Genomic DNA, 19,055 nt, shown 5'->3' with positions numbered 1-19,055 from the left:
ACACACACGCACACACACACACGCACACACACACACACACACACCCAAGTTTAAAAATGTATGTTTGGGTTGGATTTCTATGATCAGGTATCAGAATAAAGACAAACATCTAACTTTTACAAAAAGAGAATAAATGTGTTTGCTTGAAGGGACAACTCGGTTTAGGTCAAATGATAAACTCACTGCACACAGAGAAAATACCATATCCTGTTCTTATTATCTTTGTATTAAACACTGCAGTGTTTATCATGCTTGGCTAGAGAACAATTACCATCTTGGGTAAATATCTTTGGTTTATTTATGATGTGACCCCATCAGGCGGGTCGCCTCCCAGTTTCTGTAGAGACGCTTCTCTCAGCCTGATCATGAAGCTGCTCGTAGTTTTCAGTCTCTCCTCCGCTCTGGAAGAAACTCAGCATCTTCACCCAAATCCCGTCTGGCTGATTCCCCTCCATTATTTCACACTTGACCTCTGACCCACATACACCACTCTGAACCGCCGGCGTTCCTGTCTGCACCCTGATTGGATGGCGAGATTCGCCCGGGAGCGCGCACGCGTGAACACGCTAGTTCCGTGTGTTTCTAGGAGACTCTTCCGCGTGCTCGCGCACATGAGCCGTGACCAATAGGAGGCTGGCATCGCGCGTTCCTGACGGAGGAGGGTGCAGCGGTAGCTGAGTGAAGCTGACACGCAGCCACGCGAAAAGTTTCAGCAAATAGAGTCGTTGTGCTAAAATTTGTGTTTGTGCTGCTTTGGTTTCTGAGATATTAAAAAAAAAAGATTTCTTAGGTCATCCAAAACAAGTCAAAGTGGGCTACTTGCTGCTTCTTGAGTGCTTCGTTTGTGCAGGTTTTCCCCATTAAATCTGTCACTTGTGCGGCTTTCCTTTATGAGACATTATGGACCCCCTGCGTGTTATTATTATTCTGTTAGTTGCCATCCACAGCAGCGCTGCCGGCAGAACAATTCCGTTAACACAATGAAACCTGGAGATGTAGATGTTATTAATTTAGTGTAGTGCGCCACAGCAAAGGGAAAAATAACGCAAAAAAAAAAAAAAAACTGTTGAAGAACAACTCAAAGCCATTATAATATCATAAAGGAACGCTGCGGCACAAACCTGCACAGCAGCACCGACCACTCAGGCTATTTGCTGGAATCTTTCACGTGGGTGGGGTGTCAGCTTCACGCAGCTGGGTGAAGTGCGTGGAATGCGCGGCCCCGCCGCAGGTTGGAGTGGAAGAAGAGGCTGTGCTCCTGTCTGCAGTCTGACCCGCAGGAGAGATGCGCTACGTTCTGGCGCAAACTGCGCCAACGCTCTGAGGAGCTGCTGCTCAGAGACAGGACTCCGCTGCATCGCTTTCCTGTCCAGCTCATCCGTTGATGGCTTTGGATTTGCTATTCCTATTGTCGGACATGACGTGTGCGGGCGGAAGATTCTAGCGGAACGTTGGCCCGGCGGGTTCTGCGTGTCCTTCTGGAAAAAAGGAGCAGACATGTACGCAGGACGCAAGAGGAGAAAACCCGTCCAGAGAGCGTGAGTTCCGCTGAGTTTCTCATCTTGATTGTGAAATGTGTTTTAAAGGAGCGCAGACCAGTTGAGATGCACCTGCTGAGCAGAGCTGTGCTGCAGAAGGCGCAAAGCTGCGCCCAGACAAGGAGGAAAAGAAACGGTGGAGATTTTGTTATTTTTCTTATAGTTCGCACTAATCTCGAAAGCCCCGATTATTCTTGGAAAATGTGGTTTTAGAAAAAGAAAAACGCTGGAAAAAAATTTTTTTCGTTGTAAAAAAAAAAAAAAAAAAAAAAAAAAAAGAAGGATCGGATCTCAGGCCTGCAGAGGCCTCAGCGTCCGACCTGCTGCTTCAGCTTCTTCAACAGAAATAATAAATTAATCCATAAAAAGATGGAGGAGCAAATATGCCTAAACATTCCGTTCGTTTTAATAACTTTGCATTGGCTGTTAGCAACATTTAGTTTGGACATCGGGATCCGTACGACGCCATTTTCCTCATGAACGTCCTTCAGAGGATCAGCTGCGTCGCCCCTTTAGCTCCCATCCACTCAGCGCGCAGCGGCCTGCACAATATTACACCCCCCTTTTTATTATACTTTCTTTCAATATTTTCATTTGCATAAATGAAAACAATAAAATAAAAAAGTAACAGGAAATTGTATCGCGGTCAGTCAGAAATGTTCTTTATTTTCAAAGCTGCCTGTCATCATCTTTTTTTTTTAATGAAGCGAAATTAATCCCTGACAGCGTCACTTCACTGTCAAGAGATTCAGCTGATTTAAAAAATAAAAAATTACACAAAAAAATGTTATTGCCGTGGAATACAAAAAAAATGTCCACGTTGAAAATGAAATATAATTAGGATTTCTAACTGTGAAAATGAGACTTTAGTCTGTGATGTTCTGAAAGCTCGGCTGTTATCACCAAAAACCCAGCAGCAGTTTTTTTTTCCTCCCCCAACTTCTATTTGTAACAGAACAATTTGATTCTGAACCGCATTGAAATAAGACATGTTCATATGGAAACAAAATGTCTGAAGGTGCGATTTAATTTCCAGACATGATCATCTTTTTTTTCCCAGAAACCAATACCAAATGACAAAATACTATTAACATGTAATTAATGTGTTATTTAAAATATGCTTAAAATGAGTTATTTTAGATAAGTGGTTTTCATGCATATTTAACTGTATTTTATGATTTTACTTTGAAAAAGCACGGAAAGAAAATTGGGACAAATCATTATGCAGTTTTGCTCAGTTTCTGACAAATGAATGACGTGTAGAAATTGGGAACTGACATTGCAATTGCTCGTTCTTAAGAAATCATAACAAGACAAGGATCAGTAACAGAATGCAACATTCTATGCATATTAAAGAACCTCTCTCACAGTGAACATTCTGGAATATTTACAACAACTCATGGTTAAAAAATAAAAAAATAAATAAATAAACCCCCACGCTTACAAGCTTCTTGTTTGGCTTTGTTTGTCCCACCTAAATGTTTCAGATCAAACTGATTTTTATACTTGATCAAGATAACCTGAAATATTAAAAAAAAGTATTTTTTTTTCTAAATATTTCCCCCCTAAACCTGCTAATTAGTTGTTCCACCAATAACTGACATCCAGATTTTGTGTTAACAAGCAATGACTTAACATCACCACTAAGGGATTTAGGCCCTCCCTCCTTGACAGCAGTGTTTTCATTTGGAGGGGCCCCTCCAGTTAGAATGGTAGAAAAGCAAACTTCATCACACAAACATCACCATGTTTGGACTGATGGTCTGTTTCTGAAAATCCAGCTCTGTTCTCTCTGTCTTGCTTGGTGCAAGGAGAGGACCTAAATGCAGACACTCAGGCCAAATCAGACGATGGTTGGTTTAATGAGGCGAGATAACAGGTTAGAAAGGACAGCACACAGGGGACCACAAGGTATACAACAGTAGAATCCAGCAGCTACTGACAGTAAATACTGGGGACCGGATGGAGAACCAGTGGCTGAGAAATGAGACCAGAAATGAGGTAGGGGTAGGGGTAAGGGGTGGGTAGAGAGAGAGAGAGAGAGAGAGAGAGATCTTGAATAAACTAGGCTGGGGGAAATAATGACAATAAGATTAACAGAAGCAGAAATGTACAACTTGAAGGGACAAGCTCAGGTGTAACATGAGACATCCTTCCTAACGGGTCTGCTTTTTGTCTCATTAGTCCACACGCCTTTGGCATCATCAGGATGCTTTGTTTTTATTTGGTAAATGTGAGACATTTGTGTTCTCTGGGTCACCAGAGAAGGTCATTTTGCCCAGTCTCTCTCTCTCTCTTACTGTTAATCTTGAGTTCTGACCCCCATCCAAGCGAGGATGGGGGTCCTCGCTTGGATGGACCATGGACCCCCATCCAAGCACTCTGGATGTAAGCGAGGCCTGCAGAGTGCTAGATGTTTTTTTCTGGGTAGTTTTGTGACCTCCTTGTTGAACCATCAATGTGCTCCTAGAATAACTGACCAGTTTCTCACTGCTGTGTGTTTCCCCCAGCTGTGGGTGACGACTCTCACTTTGGTTCGCTGGGATCCCAGAGTCTTAGAAATGGCTTTGTAATCATTTCCACACTGATAGATGTCAACGTCTCTGTATTTTTTTTGCTGTTTTTATGTTTTGTTTACTGTATTTGTATGGTCAGTTAATAATCAAGCCTTGGTTTGGCTTGTGAAATCACCCCAACTTGAAAACAAATGGAGTTTAATCACAGCCAATTTAGGATTTAATAAGGAAGCAATCACTTTTTCTCAGAGTGCCGTGTTTGGATATGGCTTTTTCTCATCGAATGAATGAATTTATTGCTTAAAAATGTTTTGTTTTTGTTTGTTCTGACTATATTCTTTCTGATGATGATCTTAAAACAGAAGAAATGCGTATTGGGGCAAATACTTATTCACACCACTATGCACAGGCAGTATGTTGGAACGTAGCAATATAATAAATAAAGCTACGCTCTAATGGGGGAATCATAATCAGATTATTTTACAAAATAATCAGATTTTTTTATGTCTCATTCTTGTAGCGACAATAGCATAATTTTTTTTTTGACCCAATTTAAATATCAAAAATAACTACAGATGAAATGATTGCACTTTGCCGTTGTGCTGGTGAGAATCAGAGATGCTCTGACTGCCGTTTGGTAGAAACACAGTTTTAATGCAGAATGGATGCAGAACATCCATTCTTGTATGATGATGAGAGTCAGTTAACTTAATTAAAATAAAATACATTATTCTAATATTGCCACTGCAGACATGGCAGCTGCTGTGTAAAAATATGCATGGGTCGTTTTCTTTTATTATTTTGTTTTTTTTATTATTATTTGGAGACGAAATCGGAATGAACTTGAACTGAACTCTTCAGTTGCCATCCTATGGTTACGTTCGAACAGGCAAATGCAACTTGAAGCAGATGTTTTTTTTTTTTTTTTTGTAACAGTCTGAAAGGATCAATATGAAACTTTCCCCTTAAAAAAATCTCATTTGTGCATCTTCCATATGAGGTACTACATCAGAATCAAATAGTTTGCAGAGCGTCTGCAGTCTGAACGGCCATGTCATATTTCACCCAGCTTTTATGTCCTTGACGTGAGTCATGCGTCGTATTCCTGCGCCAGAAGTAGTCAGTGCTCCGGAAGTCCTGGAAACTTGTGACATCACCGAGTCAAAAGTTGCTCCTAAGTTTTAGAATCAATCAAAACTGAAGGCCTGGGAGGCTGGGTGCTCTCTGGCCAGACTTCTGGCCTGTTCTCTCACTTTGCAGCGATGGTGAGTCATGCACGTCACCATGAATGAACTTGGAGTCACCATGACAGCTGCGCCAAATGTACTGCCTTCTTGTCTTTGCTGGTATAATCCTCCATGCGTGATGCAGTCAGATCTCTGGTCTAAGCAGCAGGAAGTCCTGCCCTCTGCTGAATTGGGAGCATGTGATTATCAGCTATTAGAGGTGTTCCTTTCTGAACCGGCTGCAGGAGCCTTCATCTTGGATCATGTCTACCTGGGTTAATAAGGACTGAACCCTCACTAAGTGCTGTTTAGTTGTTGGCATGCATCCACTTTGTGACTGAAATAAGTATTCTCCTAATGATGCTAGCATTTAAAAGGATAATGTATTACCGTATGTGACTGTAGTCACATGTGGGGTACCCCAAGGTTCAATCATAGGATCGCTCTTATTCAATATGTGCTGCCACTAGCTCAGGTTGTAACAGGAAATGAGATTAGTTACCATAGCTATGCAGATGATGCACAGTTCTACCTTACGATGTCCACAGGAGACTCTGAACCCATACATGCACTGACCAGATGCTTAGAACAGATTAATGTGTGCTTGTGCCAAAACTTTCTTTAGCTGAACAGAATAAAGACTGAAGTTATTATCTTTGGACCTATATAGGAACAATCTAGAGTTACAGATACATCATCCGTCTATTTTCCAACACGCTTATCTTTAGTGGGGTCGTGACGTGAGGGGGGCTGGTGCCTATCACCAGAGATCAATCAACCTGACAGTCATGATTTTGGACTGTGGGAGGAAGCCGGAGTACCCAGAGAGAACCAACGCACGTCATTTTTATACAGCTGAAGAACCACAAAAACCTTTTTATCGAAAAACGTTTTCTTGAAACTGGCATGTTTCCATTAAGCAAATTTATTTTTATTATTCCAATTTGCACAATTTCATGGTGAACGGAAACACAGCTTATGACGTCAACATCTTCCCATACTTAATGGTGGTCGGACGACATAGGAAAGTTCAATGCCGTACAGTGGTGCTCAAGTCCCATCCTCACAATCTATTATCCTGCAAACCTGCTCAAACACACCTGAATCCAACGGCTGAGTTCCTTTAGCAGTTCATTAGATTCAGGTGTGTTGGAGAAGGGATGCTTCTAAAAGTTGCAGGACAGTAGCGCTCATTGACTGGACCTGGGCATCTTCGCTCTACACACAGTCTATAAAAGGCCCAGGTGGAAAAATTATTAGCTAAATTCAGTAGAACGACCCTTTGTTTGGACTGCAAGTGTTCACCAGCCTGAGGTGTGTGAATCTTCATTGGTGCTGACAAAGTGTTTGCATTAAGTAATGTTACTATTTAGAAGCACTTGCTTAATTCTCATAGAGCTGGTTTCCATTTGGTGTTAGGGGGGGGCTTCTTCCTCCCTAACACCAAATGGAACTACATTACTTAACAATTTTGACAGTCTTGGTGAATAATCACCCTTACATATTTTATCAGTATCATATGTTTAAAAAATGGCTTACAGCTATGTATGTGTAACACAAGACAAAAAGTCAATATGCTACTTAAAAACAGCTGTTTTAGAAGACGTCGGACAAATCTAAACTCTACCTAAGACTTTATCCATCTGTCTATCAGGGTGAAACAACCATCTGCTGAGGGAGCCAAGTCAAATCCGTCCAAACGGCACAGAGACCGGCTGAACGGCGAACTGGAGCAACTCGCCAGCCTGCTGCCATTTCCTGAGGAGGTCACTGCTAGTCTGGACAAACTATCCATCTTACGGCTGAGCGTCAGCTACCTACGAGCCAAGAACTTCTTCTCTGGTGAGCTTACACACCAAAATTGAGTTTACGACATAATTTGATGTTTTCTTAGTTGTTTGTCCTTCTGCCCTGCAGCAGTGAACGCTACACTGCAACGGTGTCTTTAGTAAGAGACGAGAACTCTCCTGTGGTGTGAACATGGGGATAGTCTTGATGTTGTGCATTACTTTCCACTTTCTGCGGTGAACCTCTAACTTAATCAATGTTTGTCTTATTGTTTGGTGTGGATAAACATGACAGGAGCTTTTAAGTGATGTGTAGGTTATACTTTTCCTTTTTATTTTTATTTTTTACAGATGAAGCCATTTTTGTGTTATACCTTGTGGAATATGAAAATATATCTCATATCAGAGCTTTATCAGAGCTTTATGGAGGTTACCATGTATGCTGTACCTTTTAGAGAGGCCCTGCATCTCTAAAAGGTGCAGGGCATCTCACCTTTTAGAGATGTCATCTGACAGGATTGTTATTTATAGAGATGAAGAGTTTTAGGTAGGTTTCTTTTCCTTCAGAAGCCAACGGAGTTGCCCCAGAGGAGCTGCTCCAGTGTTTTCTCCACTGAAGACCTTGTAACTTTATGCGAAAAATACTGCAATGCGGCCACTGGATGCTCTGGGGACATGAATAATGGAGAGAAACCGTGAAGTTTAAAGAATTTATGAAACGAAGGCAGAGCCATGTTTGTTTAAGGAAGCAGCTCTTTGAAATGGCTGTTTGGACCGAAGCAGACAGGACGCAGCTGCACTGACACGAGCAGCGCTTCTTCTCTGCTGTGTGGCTGCTGCTTCTATGCCCTGAAAACACACAGCTACACGTCTGCAGGGTTTTCATCCTTTGACGGAGTAATGCAAAACCATTTCACTATTTGGCTGCTGAAGATGTCACATAGAAATATTGACACTGGAGTCAAACGAGCACCTGTCCATCAGCGGTAGCTCACTTCCTGCTGTCTTTAAGTAACTAACAAGCTCAGGGCTGTTAGATTATCTGCACAGCAGATTTGCTCAGGACCATGTGGCCGTTGCTCCAGGCTTTCTGACAAACCCAATGTAATTAGTTGTGTGTAAACAGCACTAGTTCTGCATTTCAGTTGTTTCCAGAAGCTGATAGTCCGATCAGCAAAGGCTTTAGCTGGGATGCACTCTGGAATTGGTGCGAGAGCCTCAAAGCGTGGCTGTGTTTGGTGTTTACAGGAGCTGTGGAACACCAGGAGAAGTCAGCGTTCGTCAACTTTTTAAATCATGGCCATAGGCTTAGGTTGTTTGTTGCGTTTGCATTAAAATGTGGCTCCAGAGGTGAACAGAGCTGTGGTGAATATTCTGGCAAATAGAATTATCCCACTAGGCGTCCATGTGTGTTACAGTCTGGCGCTGCAGAGGCAGAAAGGATCGACCTGTGTTTAAAATAAAACTAGCATTAAAACCCTAAGTGATAACCAGAATGATAAAGTACTTTTTGTTGCTTATACCAAATATAAGCATAGCAGAAAATCAACTAGCAAGGAGCACAGCGTTATTGTAGCCTAGCGTGCTGCCTAATGCGAAGTCAAGTAGAGACCAAGCAGGCTGTGGATATAAGCAACACTTCGGGTGTTGTTGTCTCCCATCACTCCCAGATGGGACCGTCTCGTTCCAGAGAAACAAGCTCAGGGCTCCCGTTAGTCATTATCGTGAGTTAAAATTTTCACGAAAGTAAAATGCTCGTTTTTGTGGCGCATCTGCATCTTATTTTGAAGGGATATGTAAACGTTACCATAGCGACCAGAGTCAGAGAGCGTTTGGGCAGTGGTCGAGAGGAGAGGAGTAGAGCTTGTGAGTCTTAAGTCTGGTTTAGACGGCAAGATTTATGAATTGTTGGCCGATTCTCCAAACCTCTGTGACCACAGAGCTGATAAAAGTACAACAGGTTCGATCGGTTCGTGTCTCCAAGGCAGGAGCAACTCGAACCGATTCCAGTCAGGAACATCGCGATTCCAGAAGAAAAGCCACAAAACCCCCAATATAGCGGGAATTTAGAATAACCAAACACGGAGTGATAGTTTGCGGACTCATTTTAAGAGATAAAAGAAACAAAAAGAAAAGGCGGTGGATAATAGACAGCAGGAGCAGCCGCTCTATTTGCTGCACTATGATTTGGAGGCGACTATGTTTTTTCATAGTTAACATTTTTAACTGATTAAACATAAACATAATAACGACCTTTACATATAATAAACATTTCCACATATCTCGATATTCACCGGATTCACAGCTGCGCGATATGTCAGCTGTTTGGGATTTCCCTTCTGTTCTGACGTCACCGCGCTTTCTGATTGGCTACTTGTCACATTCAACAGGTTGTATATTCAGGTTGGGTATATTCAGGATTTAGCGGAAACACCAACATNTTTCCAAGTCTTGACCGGTCCGTGGTAATAAAAAGGTTGGGGACCACTGTTATAGAGCGTATTATCTGGTTTGTCTGTTTTAAGTTGTTAATCATTACTTGGACTATAAATACTGCTCAAATAGGCCTAAAAGCATCAATGTAGTAGATAAACATCCTGGAAACCTTCACAATAAGAGCCAAAAATTATATGAACTCCAGGCAATGCTGCAGACACTATAGTCACCATAACAATAGAAAAGACAATAGTCAATAGTTTTTTCACTGTTGATGTCAAAAAACTATTGGTTGATTGACAGTAGCTGACAATAGCTGTTGCATATTTTGATGAATATACCTTTTTATTTCTTAAATATTTTAGCAGAAGTTACAAGTGTTCTTCAAATGAGTGTGAATATGTATATGTACTGTAACTCTCTGCATCTTGCATACAACATGTCAACTGTCATGGCACCAGGTATTAGTCGCCTCAGTGTAAAAGGAGAAAAACCAAATGATTTAGGAAATGACAAATGAACTGAAAGGTTTTGCTTAGCCTTCCTGCAGTCTTAGCGCAACAATTAGGAAGAGCATGGAAAATGTCATGGTGAGACAGAAGGGAAGCGTTTAGGTTTGACCATTAATTTCCAAAACCACACATAAATTTTTATTTTTTATTTTTTGTAAAAGCTCACATGGGGTCAGTGCGACCCTGGTGCACCACGCACAGAGTAAAAAAAAACAAAACTCATGGGGCCTAAATGACCACATCTCTTCCCTAAGCTACTGCTGGATCACCACAACAAAGCCTGCTACAAATGCTAAGGCTAGTTAGCATGGCCACCCATGATGGTGGATAAACAGTTTCCCTGGACTGGTATATTGTTTCTCCGCCATTAGCATATTGAGCAGCGTACATATAGTTGATTGACAATAGCTTGTTTTCCCTACAGCATTGTGTGCATGTGCATAATTTCCAGATGCAGCGGTCCATAGGCTACGTATGACTGGGTCCAGGTGTACAGTGTGCATCCAAACACCTGAGCGTTTGAATAAACAACAAAGACAAGGCTGCCTTTCTTTGATTAATTATTAAGACTTTGTTTCACCTTTTTGCTGAATAAAATTTCACTATGCAGATGATATTTTGACAATAACATAATGTTATTTTATGCCAAAGTTGTAGTGCTATTCAAATGCTACCATTAGGTGTTTTTATGCTAGTTTTAGTTATCAGCTAGTTTTACATGTTTTACTTTTTTTTTCACTCTGCATGGAGTTTGTAACTGTTGCACAACATGCTAGTTCTAGCGTACGTGCGATAAAACTATTTTAGCTAGCTTTAGCATTTCAGCTAATTGTAGCTATTTTCCTGGGGAGCGGGGGGGTGTCTCTCTGCATGGAGTATGTTCCTATAGGTCAACATGATAGTGCTAGCCTAGATGCTATCATTGGTATTTTAGCTAGCATTTAAATTTTAGCTAATTTTACCTTTTACATGGGTTTTTTTCACACTGCATGGGGTACTTTGCTGTACCCCATGCAGGAAAAGCCTAGTGTAGGCTATCACTAGGTCAACTTGCTAGTGATAGCCTACATGCTATCATAAGTATTTCAGTTAGCTTTAGCTTTTTAGCTCATTTTTACCTTCTAAACTTCTATGACCTTACAGCATAGGTTGGGAACCAGTGTTCTGCAGCATTTTCTAATAGTCTGTGGGTTGGATTTTTGCACTGACTGAAAGTATGGAAAAGTTGAAGGGAACAAATACTTTTGCAAGCCACTGCATGCTCATCCTGAGCTCAGTGCAATGAGAGGTTTTATCACTGCCATTCTCAATTGAGCAGAATAATTCACACTAACACAATCATTTATGTTTGCACAGCAATGATCAGTGCTCACTGACTCAGAAGAAAACAGCTGACATGTTAGTTATGCTGTAGAAACTTATAAAATGAGCATCAACATATTTAAAAACACAGACACAAAGCCAATATGTCACTTGTCATTGCTGTTAGACTGCCAGTGTCTAACAGCTGTTTAACTACTAGTTCTGGATAGTAGTTCTGGACAGGAACTACTGTCCAGAACTACTGTCTGGACAGTCTGAACTACTGTCCAGAACTACTGTCTGGACAGTAGTTCCTGATTAGCTGCAAATAGGTGCAGATTAACACCTGAACTGAGCCTAACCTGACATAAGCCTTTAGAAGCAGCATGCAGTCTAATGTCTCTTCTCCCTGTGATCTTTATTACAGTGATTCTTTGGTGATGCTGCAGCTTTAGGTACAATTTTTTTTTCATTGTGAAACAATGTGCAAATGTTATTGACTGAAACAAATCAATAAAGGTACTTCTAGATAATCATTGAGTTATTTTAAACAGTAAGTTTGTATTGGAGACATGTTTACTCACTGAAAATTTTGAACATTCCCCCACCAATATAGGTGATGTATATGTGTATATATATGGTCGCGGATAATTTTCCCCATGCTGAGTTGAAAGTAGTACTCCCTAAATTCCACCAGCACATTAAAAGTTGATGGGTACAACTTTTAATGTATCCTTGTACCCTTCAATGATTCCCCTAGCGCCTTAGCTATTTATAATCTACTCCTAGTTTCTTGCACTTTGAATTACTTTTTATGGTAACAAAAATGAACAACTGAAAACTCAAGAATTATTAGTTTTCAATGATTACAGAATTGAAACTTTAGGCACTCACTTGAGCCAGAGTGATGTAAACCTGCCAGCAGGCAGCCAGTGTTGCTTTGTCGGTGAAAGCTGACGCGTCTGTCTGGACATCAGTGGGGATGCAAAGTTTGCTCTGTGACTTTTCCCGCATTATTGCAGATATAAAAGTGATTCTTAAAGCAATCTGTTATCAGACCTCATGGCATCTTCTCCCCCCTGCTTTGTGACGTAACCTGAATGTGAGTGAAGCATCTGATCTTCATTTACTCTGTATTACTCTGCAGCTGAGCAGTCGGTGCCAGGGAACCCTTCCTCTCTATAGACTTAACATGCTGGCCTAATGCTGTCTGCACATGTAGCACCGTTTCATAATTCATCTGATCTGACAGTGTTGCACAAACAGACTGCTGCTAGAGCAGTATTTCTTATATGATTCATCTGAAAATAATGTATTTTCTTCTAACCTATCAATGTGCGTGCGTGTGCGCGTGCACGTGTGTGTGTGTGTGTGTGTGTGTGTGTGTGTGTGTGTGTGTGTGTGTGTGTTGCCTTGTTTTTGATGCAGTGTAACAAATGCTAACGTTTTTCTAACAAATGCTACTTTGACCCCGTAAGAAGATGTGCTGTTTCTCAGTTATGGACGAGCTTTAGAACTGATGTGTGAATTGAGTTCAGGTCAGGGTTAGGCTGTAGAAATGAATGAAAACTGAATGTGAGGCAACGCAAAGTCCTTGTGAAGGTAGTAAGACATACTATATGCAGTCTCACTACTGCATATAGTATGTCTCAGTGTTTGTGTGCGTATGCTGAGCTGTGACAGCCCTTTGGAGGAATTCCAGGACAACATGTAGGGATTGGGCAGGAAAACGTAAGCAGCACCAGCTCAGAATGTTCCAGTTAATCCTGTTGTATGATGAACAAATTGAAAGTGGTAAAATATTTGCTAATATTTGCTGTGTTTTCTGGATCGTTGGAAACTGCATTTGAGTTGATATTTTCTTTCATTTATGTGCTGATCAAAACTAGTGATCAATGGATTGATCAATGGATTGCCCAGAACTTCAGTCGGTTCAGTATTCTGCGTGCATCATCTGCAGATGAGACCTGTTGCTAAAAGTCTTTACTTGTTAACCTTGTGCAGCATCCTTCACTCTGAGGTCCAGCTCTACTTCCATCCTTTCCACTCCTCCACCATGAAACTCAAACCTTTCAGTTACCATGGCTACCAGCACTGACCTGCGCCCAGATTCATTCATTCTAATCTCAAAACCACTTGTTTAGAAGGTCTTGCCCTCAATGATTCCTATATTTTCTCTCCTACCACAACGCCTTCAGGTCATTTCTGCATGCATTTCCAGTTTGTAGTCTTATGGTAACTGTGAGTCTTCTGTGTTTTATTACTTCGATGTTGCTTTTACTTGTTGCTCCATTTTGTTGCTCCCAATGTAAGATGACCTTAAAATGCCTGTAGGCATTTTAATTCTTATCTTGGTTGTGTTTCAATGTATTAAAACATGAGCCCAGATATTCAGGCTCAGCCTTCTGCCTTCCAAGACAGTCTGCTGGTTTGACTGTAATAATCTGCGGAAAATGTCCACTTCCACCAAAAGGACTAACAGAAAAACGACTCTCTGTTGTCATCATCTTTGTATCTGACTATCAAGAACCTTCTACTGTCTTTGTACTTTTATTTAATAAATGGTTTCATTCTGATTTTGGGGAAAAAAATCATTAATGGAGATGATAATTGTTCAATAGTTTTATGAGAAAAGTTGAGTTTGTGTGTCTGCTACCTACAGACAAAAGCTTGAAACTAGAAATCTCACCAGAACCTGATAAAATGTGGCAAGCTGTGTTTTTTTTTTTTTGGGTCACTGCTTACATGTCAATCAGGGCCCCATGGCAACCATCCACTAACATGTCCTGACACCAGTCTATGTTCACCGCAGGAGGTGACTGGGCAGGTCAGGAAAAAAAGAAAAACAGTTTATTGAAGTTCTAAATAGGAAAGAGGCAGTCGCACCAAAACCTGGGCAGCAATGCATAACTCATTATTCATGCAAGCAGTGCAGCTCAAATTTGAGCTCATTAGGAGTAATGTAACCATTTTTACTGACTTCCTAATCAAACAGGATGGCTTAATTTTAGAGACTGAGCAAACACAATAAATGTGTAAATGAATCAGTAAGTGTGCTGCATGCAGTTTTTCTGAAAATCCAAAAGCTACTTAAACAGCTCTACCAAATTCATGGAAAAACATATGAGTGAATAAGCTTAGAGACTCTTGACATTGCACCATGCCTGACATAGATTTCTTATGTTCTTAAAATAAAAGCTCTGGCCCAGAATTAGTTATCCCATCATGTCATACTTCAGCCTCTGGGTCAGGGGTCTTCACGGGTCACGGCTTGGTGGTCCTGGGGGATCAGAGATCAATGATCAATTAGTCCTGCAACCTTTCTCTTCCCTCCATCCAGTCACTTGGTAACTGACCATTAGTCACAAGTGAGAGTTGTCAAATCTAGAAGTTTGTTCCAGATTTGTGGTTCGTAGAAGCTGAATGCTGCTTCTCCTCGTTTGGTTCTGGTTCTGGATGAAGAGCTGACCAGAACCAGAACCTGAGAGGTCTGGAAGGTTGCTACAGCAACAGGAGATCTTGAATGTGTTGTGGTGCCAAACCGCTCAGCGATAAATAAAGTGACATGATGTGCTCCATCGTCCTGGTTTTAGTGAAAACACCAGCAGCCAGCGTTCTGGATCGGCTGCGGCTGAGGGATTGATTTTATATTATTTATTTATTTATTTGATAGAACTGTGAAGAGACTGTTGCAGTTATCAATTTCGACTGAAGACAGAGACGCATACACATTCTGGCAGTCACTGCAGAGCCTGATACACATGCTGGCCTGTGTGTTTGTCCCTACAGTCGCCCTGAGCAGTCAGAAGGGAGCCGCTGGAGCCACAGGGAACAACGAGAAACCAGGAGGCGGAGAGAAGCGCGTGTGCGAAGGAGAGCTGCTGCTGCAGGTCAGTACTTCACCTCATACAGGAGCGGATCTGTTTCTGCCATTCTGTACATCTACCTTTACAGTTTATGAGTTAGGTTTTTTTTGGAGACTGTGGACAGTGATGATTGGTTCTGGCTCCCATGTTCCCTGGTGACCCTGCCTGCCTCGCTCTGAGAATTTAAAATGTTACACTTTACTCAAACAAATCAGATCGTAAGCACAAAACCTGGCTAAGCTACACCTCACACTAATGAACGTCAGATGTCTCCAACTGAAATGAAACGGGTTATTGTTTGAAATTTTTATCCAACTTGAACTGAGTTGAGTGCCTCCGTCAACGGTTTTCTGTCGGTTCATAAATGAGTATTTTCTGCACGTAGGGAGTGAGTGTAAGTTTAAAGCTTTGTACAGAAAATTACTTTGCCTTCACTTTCTACTATATTTCACTTTTTTTATTTAATTTCCATTGCTCCATCCCGATCGGTCCTTTTCAGCGCTCGTCTGCTCATGATAACTGAGCGTCCCTGTCTCCCTTTGAACCTGAGAGAATGGATCCTGTCTTAAACCGATAACCCTGAACGCATCTTTTACTCCCAAAGAAAGAAAGAGTGGTTGGTTGCTAGCATGTGTTGGGAAGATAACATTGTATCAACTCCCAGCTGCGTTGCTGTTGAAGTGTTAAAAACTGCTGCTCTTACTAAACTCGAACATGTTTTGAAGAAAACCCACCAGAAGGTGGTTCAGAGAGCTAATCTCGTGGAGTTTGTGGAGCTCCTGTGTTTCTCTTTAGTGCCCGTGTCACTGAGTAGAACGAGCTCGCTGGCACAGAGATCTTTTGGGTTTTGGTGCAGCCATTTCATCGATTTTCCACTCCAGTTCCTTCAAATGTGCATCAGCCTGGCATTCCAGGGAAATGGAGGGAGAAGGCTGCCAAATGTTCTCCAACTGGAGCAGGGAGGTTTAGTTGCACCACTCCTCATATTGGTAATAATGAGGATACAAAGCTCATTTAGAGAAACAATATTCCAATCAAGTTATGGACGGACATTAAGAACTTTCCTGGCTGAACCTGACTTGAACCGGTTTGCCTTGACATCAGATGAGAGGAACTGTGAGCCAACCAGTCAGTCAACTCAGCCTGTAGGAAAACTTTCCGATTTATCCTGCGTGTGCGCCTGGCTTAACAACCAGGGGAGGCAAACGGAAACGCATATGAACAGCACTTGAACCAAAATGCTCTCGTGAAGCCTATCTTCCTCTTTGTTGACTTTTCAATTGGAGTGTTGCAAGCCACCTCTTCATCTGCAGACTGAGTCCCATGATAAGCAGCTGGGAGGTGAGTGGGTGCTGTGGTGGACCGGGGTGAGGACATGTAGCCTCGGTCATATCTGCCAGCCCTCTCCGTGAGCTGAAGGACTCGGCTCCTCTCTGTGGCTGCAGCGGCAGATCACGAGATGAGGGTGTACTGTCCAACCCTGACCCTACGCTGCAGGACAGTGGTGGTGAGCACAGACTGGTTTAGTGAGGTGAAAAAAATCTGAGCGTCTGTTTTTCTTTAAGAAGAAGTAATAAGTATGTTCCATTTCCCTCAACGGGTCCCCTCATCTCCCTTCTCAGTCTCATTGTTGGTGAATTATCATCCTTTACTCATGCAGAAGAGTTATAGGTCTGTGAAATTGTACATACAACAAAGTAATAATATGTACAGACAAGTAAGAAAATGTACAGAAAGAAATCATAACCCACTGTCCTCAACATATAGTGATTCATTTAAACCATGATAAACCCCGCCCAGTGATAAAATGCTCTCACCCAGAAGAGAGGGGAAGCGGTGCGACACACAGCGAGCATTGAGTCAACATTGATCAGACGTCGGCGTTTCAGTCATTAGAATTCAACCACAAAACGACATTGATTCATTCTTTTTAGTTAATCGGCTAGAATTGAATGATAAGTTTGATGGTTGATCCACCACAAATCGTCAACCTTAACCAGAATAAATATTTTTTTTTACCATAATTCAACACTGAATTATCATCGCTTGCTATTTGGGAAGTCTCTCTCTCTCTCTCTCTCTCAGGTCTTAACTCAGTTTGTGAGTGTTTGTGTACGGGCTTAGAAAGGACAGTGATGTTCTAGTAAAGGTCAACATCGCAGTTTTCAGTGGTTTCTGACATGTTGATCCAATTCCACTGGTGTCATATAAATCAAGGCTGTGTCGCTTTTTGTCCTTCAGGCTCTCAATGGGTTTGTCCTGGTCACTACTGCAGATGGGACCATTTTCTATTCCTCTCACACCATCCAGGACTACTTGGGCTTCCATCAGGTATTCTTCACCTTGAATCTGCTCTGTTTGGTGGTGAATGTCAGAACCAGAGTATGGAGGCAGGGGGAACAGAGAGCGGAGGGTTATGACCCTCAGAAGTGGATTATTCTACCGGTTGAAGATGAAGGCATAAGCAGGTAGAATAAAACAATCACTTATAAGCGATTCTATGTAGACACACATGGAAAGTCTACTGTGCAGTACATTTGCCACCAGTCATTGGTTTAGCATTAAAGGCTGATACTTTAATGCAGACGAGGAGTTTATGTGCAACATGTGGGTGGGATAAGCTAAAGGGTTTTGGTTGTTCCTTTTAGATGTCTGTCACCACATTTTCTGTTTATATCCTGGTTTTTCTTATTAGAGCCACAGGAACAGCTGTGCTCTGCAGAAAACAGCATGGTGGTGCATCATTAGATCCCAACATAAACTGGCCGGAGCAGCAAACTGAGCATGCATAGCTGCTTTTCTCTTTAGCTGGAGCCTCTGGGGGTTATGTGGCTACGACGCTGTCTTTGCTATAACTAGCGATTGTTCCATCACCACATCACAAACTCAGCGATAATCTGTTTATCTAAAGTAATTCCTGCTTGTTCATGTTTATGCATCTTGGTTTTATTTAGAGGTTTGGGAAGCCACATTTTCTAAAGCAACATGCTACATTTCCACTGGAGGCAGGAAGGATCCTGCATAGATGTAGAAAACTACTCAGTTAATTCCTTCACATATTTGTTTCTTTCCTCGTTAGACCGATGTCATGCACCAGAGTGTGTATGAGCTTGTCCATACAGAGGACCAGCAGGAGCTGAGAAGAAACCTGCACTGGGCTTTGAATCCTCCCCAGGCTGCAGCGTCTGCCGTGTCCCAAGACTCCCCCCAAGGTGACCACTCTCCTCTCATCATGACTTTAAGATCTGCAGAGTCTTGATAAATCTTTACACTGTGCAGACAAAAACAAGCTTGATCATCTACGCTGTTGTTTTTGTTCTCCTTTCTTAAGACGTTTGGGTTTTCACACTTCCAATGACTTGACTGAGGGTGACACGTTCTTACATGTGATCTTTGATACTTTACGTAGTTTTACAAAACCGTTAAATCGGTTTCTGTGTTTCTGTGAAAGCCAAATGCTCTGGTGGTGCATTTTGGTTCTAGCTTTTTACCTCTGAGAACAAACAGCCAGACATCATTATGAGATGGTTAAGCACACAGCATTAAGCTGTGAGGCCAGCCCCGGCTCCGATCACATGACTCCGTAATCTTCACTGTGGCTTATGAGTTGAAGTGGTCCTAGATCTGTATTTAGGTTTTAAGATGCTTATGTGTGTGTGTGTGTGTGTGTGTATTTGTGTGCGTGTGTTTGTAATGCCTTGTGGGGACGATTTTCCTGACATATACTACGTTGTGGGGACCAATTGCTCCTTGTGGGGATCAGAGCCTGGTCCCCACGAGGGGAAACCCTGTTTTTGGGTCAGGGGTCAGAGTTAGGGCTAAGGTATGAATTGAGTTTTGGTTAGGGTTAGGTATGTGATGGTTAGGGTTAG

General features: G+C 41.9%; 1 protein-coding gene across 1 annotated transcript in view; it reads left to right on the top strand.

The window, feature by feature from the left end:
• Window positions 1-1,109: 1,109 nt before the first annotated feature.
• Window positions 1,110-19,055, top strand: part of LOC103131505 (aryl hydrocarbon receptor-like) — a 26,859-nt gene continuing 8,913 nt past the window's right edge. Inside the window, exons 1-5 of the mRNA XM_007543167.2 lie at window positions 1,110-1,538; window positions 6,935-7,122; window positions 15,107-15,207; window positions 17,425-17,514; window positions 18,263-18,395. Coding sequence (XP_007543229.2) covers window positions 1,213-1,538; window positions 6,935-7,122; window positions 15,107-15,207; window positions 17,425-17,514; window positions 18,263-18,395 — 838 coding nt within the window. The 5' untranslated portion in view covers window positions 1,110-1,212. The remainder of the gene's footprint in view (window positions 1,539-6,934; window positions 7,123-15,106; window positions 15,208-17,424; window positions 17,515-18,262; window positions 18,396-19,055) is intronic.

This window comes from Poecilia formosa, unplaced genomic scaffold (genome assembly GCF_000485575.1).
Source record: "Poecilia formosa unplaced genomic scaffold, Poecilia_formosa-5.1.2 Scaffold778, whole genome shotgun sequence".
NCBI lineage: Eukaryota > Metazoa > Chordata > Actinopteri > Cyprinodontiformes > Poeciliidae > Poecilia > Poecilia formosa.
This window is presented reverse-complemented; position numbering and strand designations above follow the sequence as displayed.